The sequence below is a fragment of the Struthio camelus genome, chromosome 2 (assembly GCF_040807025.1).
Source record: "Struthio camelus isolate bStrCam1 chromosome 2, bStrCam1.hap1, whole genome shotgun sequence".
Lineage (NCBI taxonomy): Eukaryota > Metazoa > Chordata > Aves > Struthioniformes > Struthionidae > Struthio > Struthio camelus.
In genome coordinates, this window is record NC_090943.1 from 29,999,072 (window position 1) to 30,005,071 (window position 6,000).

The 6,000-nt window shown below is 37.9% G+C and overlaps 1 protein-coding gene across 2 annotated transcripts in view; it reads left to right on the top strand.

The window, feature by feature from the left end:
- The window catches only part of UMAD1 (UBAP1-MVB12-associated (UMA) domain containing 1), an 83,658-nt gene extending 77,858 nt beyond the window's left edge, over positions 1-5,800 (top strand). For both annotated transcript variants that reach the window (XM_068934938.1, XM_068934939.1), the window contains one exon: positions 4,158-5,800. In XM_068934938.1, the coding sequence (XP_068791039.1) occupies positions 4,158-4,415 (258 nt within the window). In that variant the 3' untranslated portion in view covers positions 4,416-5,800. The remainder of the gene's footprint in view (positions 1-4,157) is intronic.
- The last annotated feature ends 200 nt before the right edge of the window (positions 5,801-6,000 follow it).

A 6,000-nucleotide genomic window follows, 5' to 3' on the forward strand; every position in this document is an offset into this window, starting at 1 on the left:
TCCGTTGCTACCACCATCTACTGCACACTGGAGTTGTTCTGCTTGGTTTTAAAAGGCGAGTAAATGTCAGAAGAGTCAGCTTTGCCTGTTTCTTCTCTGCAGCATACCTTAACACTGCCCCTTGCATTTTTAAGCAGTGCTTATACGAGCAGCATCGAATCAAGGAGGTACAACCAGGCTGATTGTGGCTAGTCTTCTTTCTGCCACGCTTGGGTTTAGCATAGTGCATTGAAGAATGTTCCTCCCCAAGTTATGTATTTTCATATTGTATAATTTGTTAGGAAGTCACTCCAATAAAGTAACATAAGGTGTGACTTGCTAAAAATAACAAAGTGAATGCGATAATTTTAAGACAGGGGAAAAGACCCATTTTCATGGGAGAGGCAGTAGTGGTTTATGTGCATAATTGAAATAGAAAACCTTGATTTCCTTTTCTCATTTCTGCCATAAACTCATCTTGTGATACTGGAACCAAGGTCTCCTCCTCATGAGGAGATGGGTAAACTGAGACCCACTGACTATTGGCTCAGAGATTAGATTATGGCATTTTTTATGTTGACCTGAAATTTTTTCTTTTTCCCCGAGTTATTTATACCATATTGCTCCCAGCTATTTCGGAGTTTATGATATTGTTTTGATTATTTAAATGGTATCGGCATCTACAGAATATCGAAGAACCTCGCAAAGAGTATGTAGGGAGTGGAAACTGAAGACTGAGGATGGTAAAATGAAGTTTAAAAAGATTTCTAATTTAATTCACCCTTCCTTACTGCAGTCTTGCTTTGAAAGATGGAGTGGGACTAGAGTAAGGGGAGCTGGTTCTTGCTCTGTTATTGCTAACATACAGCGTCTACATTGTGCAGAAATAGTTTAATTTCTAGTGCTGCCCATCTGGCACCCTTTTAACAAATGTAAGGCTTTTGGAGGAGAAAAGAAGATCCGAGATGCCATGTGTTCTGTCAGAGTTTTTTCCTGTTTGAAGTTAATTTTGCCATATGATAGTCTAATTTGCATTGTAAATGGAGTTCAGCTTGTGGGACAATTAGGATATAAACAGGTGTTCTTAGAAGTATAATTTGCCAAACAAAATAAACATTAGATTCTAGGGGTTTCTGATTATCATCTGAGCTACGGGAATAGGACAGCAAGCGAGGGATCATTTTTCCCTGGAATGTGGGAGTAGGGGGAGGAAGAAGGTTCTTTGAAGATCTTGTTTAACGGATTCCTAGATGTAAACTTTCCCTGTGTTTCATTTGGGGCTTTCTGGCTCAGTTATCCTCTTTAGAATACGGGACTGATGCAGTATAAGCAAACACCAGCACCTCAGAAAGTGCTCCACAGGTATTTCTTTTGAGAGGGCATGTAACAAGTTTGTGCAGAGTAGAATTTAAAGGGAAGTTTTTAAATTCATGAGAGCTACAAATTTAAGTACATATTTGAAGTATTCAGTGGCTTTCTTTGTGTTTAGCAGTGTTCTTAGCAAGGGAATTTGTCTATAGTAGAAGTATGGTTTTGAAGTTTGTTAAAATGCACACCTTGAGCCTGTTTGCCCTTGAGAGGAAGGAAGGGGAAGAAGGAAGTTTTCCTTGTAAAGCGTTATCAGTTAGCTGCTATGGGATCTAAGATCACTTTTAAAGTAAGAGTTGCTGATCTTTGACTTGAAGATAACTGTGCCAATTTGAACAGAGGACTGACAAACACAAGCGTGGTTTCCCCCCCTGCCCCCGAACTTAGGCCTTACAGTGGAATCGCCTGTGGGTTTTTTTGCTTTAGAGCTTGAAAAGCCGCAGTAGGAGAACTGCGCAGGCTGTCTTGGTAACTTTTCTGCTAGCTTTCCCAGGTTCCCCACCCTCTAAAGTTACTAGAATCAGTGAGGAAAGCTAGAAGAAATCTTCTTTATCAGCTCTTGCCTTTGCTGTTGGATACAGCTTTGTGAGGAGCTCTAGCTACTCGTAAGAATAGGGAACTGAAAAAAGGAAAGCCAGAGGAAATGAAGAGCGAGAGGAAATACCTAAACTGCAGCTAGAGGAATTAGACAGTATGGACATGTCAGTATTGCAGTAGCTGAGAGATTGGGGACAGAACACCACTGAACAGGAGAAACGCAGCCACGTACCCTTTCTGTCTCCAGAAGGTTCTGAGGTGGCCTAGAAGAATAGGCAAAGCTGAGACTACTCTTTCCTTTTTGATACTTAGAAAATAATGTTTTGCAGCTATTTACCAGAGGGTGATCTGAAAGAGGGGAAAAAACAAGTAGTATTTTCACTAGGAAGTGAATCCCAGCAGCTCAGTAGGAAGCTGCTTTGATTGTTTGCCTCCTTTGGAGCTCAGTTTGCTCATCTTTTGTGTTGGATCATAACTAGTAAGTTCACTAGTTACATCTAGCAGCCATTCCTTTTATTAAAACTTCTTAACCTTAGGAAATTTGCCATTATTATCTCATTACATCATGGTCATAGATTTGGGGAAGCTTACAATAAGCTTTAGATTTCCAGTCATCATGATGACAAACAAAACCTTCCAAACGAGGGTCTGTGTCAGGTGGTGCAGCACCACTAACCCCCTCTCTCCCAATATCTTCCTCAATTCGGCCACGAAAAGCGCTGACTCTGAACAGACTTTAATTGGCAGGATTACCTGTTGAATTGTTGACACCTCAATAGAAGGTTTAATGTTTGTCTATCCTTTTTTACGAGATGAAATGGTGGATTTAGGTGTAAGGAATGACTCTAGTTTTCAGGTTGCATTCAAATCAAATCCAACCTTTCCCATGAGGAGGAAATGGGAGCCCTTTTTTACCTTGCTAAATGCTTAGCTGTGTTCCATATCCCGCAGGGCAGAAAACAAACATGACCAGCCCCACCCCTTATCCTTTTGTCAAACAGCCAAAAACTTCAGATCTGGAAGGCTACATCTGAGCAACCTAACTCCCCTCAAACTCATAGAATAAAAGGGACCTCCTTGAAACAAAACCCATTTAACTCTTATGATCAGCTGAACGTCAAATAAGCATTTAAAGCTTTCGGTGCTTTCTCTTTCCTGATAACAGAATAAGCTTTGGGTTTATCTGGATGCATGTGGAGTAGGTAGGGTTGAAAGGAATAAGGCTAGACTGCACATCAAAAGTTCCTGTAGTATGTTCTTTGCTCCACCATGATTTGTTAAGTGCTTTTGATCAAATGGCTGAACGTTTCTGTGTATGTGCTTATATAAAATAGAAATTCATATAACAATCACGTTACTTCTAGACATGACGTAAGAAGTATTGGTTTGTATAGCATTTTTTTTAAGCTGTATGCAGTATAATAACTTAGGTTTGCTTTCTAGAGGAAGAGTGAACAGTCTTTTCTTTGTTTTTAAAATCGTAGAAGTTTTAGATAAACTCTGAAGATGATATTACTGGTAGGTCAGTCTCAAAACTCGCAAGTCTGTTGGGTCCAGCATCCTATCTACTGACATTTTCCATGGTTTATATTGACTTCCTCTGCAAGGCAGTTCTTTTCATTTTATTGTTTTCTTTTAGGGGGCAGGGGTGTGTTTGGGCAGGAGGGCAGTGTTGTTGGTAACTGAGCTTTTCTGATAATCTATAAAAGTGCATATTTGGTAATGCATATATCACCATAGAACAGATCTCACCAGCCAGTTAAGCAATCTGTTTCAAATTGGAAGTCAACCTTAGTAATCCTTTGAAGTAACTAGGATAGGATTTTTTTTTTTTTAATTATAAGAGCCATGCACTCATAGAACAACTTCAGAAAGGGAGTAATGGGAACGACTCTAAGATGGAACTTCAACAGTTTTTGAAAGGAATTACGCAGAGTAGTTTCCCATAAACAAGATGGAATTAGTGTCACAAAGTCCCACCAGCCCTCTGCTTCGAAATGCATGGTAACATTAGGTTGAGAAATTCCACTCATCATTCAAAAAATAAATGGTTCTTTTCAGTCTTGACTAACTTCAGCCTGACCCGAATAATTATATCGGCATGTGTTTAAAAACTGCCATTTTAAATCTACCCAAACGAAAGGCTGAAATTGAATTTTTTTTTAATTTTATTTTTTGTTTTTAATATATTAATAGGTCATGATGGTTTCAAGCAGAAAGTCTAGGCTGCCTGATTTGTAGTGTCTAAATTATTGTTCTTCTCTTCTCTTTAGATAAATACAGGGCACCGATCGCAGTTGACCGTATCAAGTACAGAGGAGGGAAATGAAAGGAGTCAAAATTTGGAAAGCAGCCCTTTCATGTCAGATCTTCTGAGTGACATACCCTTTGCCCTATCACCACATGTGTTAGCAGTACAGGGCGCCCATAATGACGTTCCTGACCGATTGCTCACCTACGACATCAATGATAATTTATCAAGATTTTGGTACGACTTTACACTTGAAAATTCAGTACTTTGTGATCCGTAATGTTTTCTTTAATTTTTCTGTCTGTGGTCAAGGCAAGTCTTAATGTGAAGATAAAGACATATTTTTAACATCTTAACATTTGGAGGGCCTGCCGCTGGTATATCAGATGCATTAAATCAATAGGGTTGTTGTTCAGTACTGTGTTGTATTTCTTAGCTTTAAGTGAAATGTAACTAACTATGTTAAGTATTTTGTTTATCTCCAAAGAAATCAAGCAAAGCTGTGTTTCAGCCTGAGTACCAGATTTGCTGTTGGTACCACTTCTAGTAGGTAGGCTGTAGACTCAAACATTTCATAACTTGAGGATGAAGTCTGTGCATTTCTGCATTGTTAGTTATTTTGCTCTATACTAAAGACACAGATCTGGTTATGCACATTTAAGATTATCTTTGATTTTCTACAGATAGAAGCTACAGTATTCGTGCAAAAGTAAGCAGCTTTGTACTACTGGACAGATAACTTTCCAGTCAAACCAAGTTTTAAAACTCAGGCTTAATTATGCACACTTATGTGGTTATGAATATTCAATATAATTGATTATACTTACCAATTTCAAAGTGAAAATTAGTTGTCTCACTCCTTTTCCAGTAGGTGTTTTTGTCTGTCTCATTTTGTGCCTCTCCTGTTGTCTTAAGAAGTTCCTTCTGGCTGCCTGTTGGTTGCTGTTTGTTCTCATTACCACATGTGTTCCTGATTTATACACAGATCAGCTTTTCCATTTTAACCTCTTTGCCCCCTAAAGAAGGAAATCTCAGGACACGTACTTTTAATGGTCACACCCTACTTTTTTTAATTTGTGTGCCAGAGATACAGATGGCAATGTTTAACAACAGGAAAACATTACATTGTTTCTTATCCAGCTAAATTAAATGGCTAAGTACCTAAACATACATTCTCACAGACCACTGTGTTGCCTGCTCACAAGCTTTGAGTACGTAATGTTTTTTCCACTAAAACCTGAGTTGTTGTTGCATGAGCAGCAGCTCACTCATGTAACATCATGATTTGTTTGAATAATGATCTCTGTCACACAAAAGATTCCACTTGTTTTCTCTTGAGGTATAATATTTATATTGTGCCAAATGTTAGTGGATTTTTTCCTCTATTTTCTGTGATCTGTGATAGCTTAAAAAATATATATTTTCAGACATGTGTCCTCTTAAGGTATCTGAGATAAATACTGTAAATGATGGAGAAGTTACATTGTGAATACGTCTTAGCTTGGTTGTTAAATATTCAGGTTTTAGATTTTTTTTTTAATGTATGTATTTAAGTAAATTTGTTAGTGTATTTTTGTCAATTATGTTCATAAATGTTTGCAATGAATTGTTTCAGGGAAAGTATCTGTGCTGCATTCAAATAAAAAAAAAAAGAGTGGTAAAATAGTATTGAGTTATTTTTTTTTATGTGCGAGTTATTACTCAGCTTCACCGATACTGTTTATTATAGCTGTGACCATTCAGATTTCATGGGAGCTTGAACTCATTTTTATCTGGAAATTTTTTCAGTGTCATTTAAAAATCGGGGTCCTGTTAATCAAATATATCACATAGTACACAGCGCACATCAGATGAAAATGTTTGTC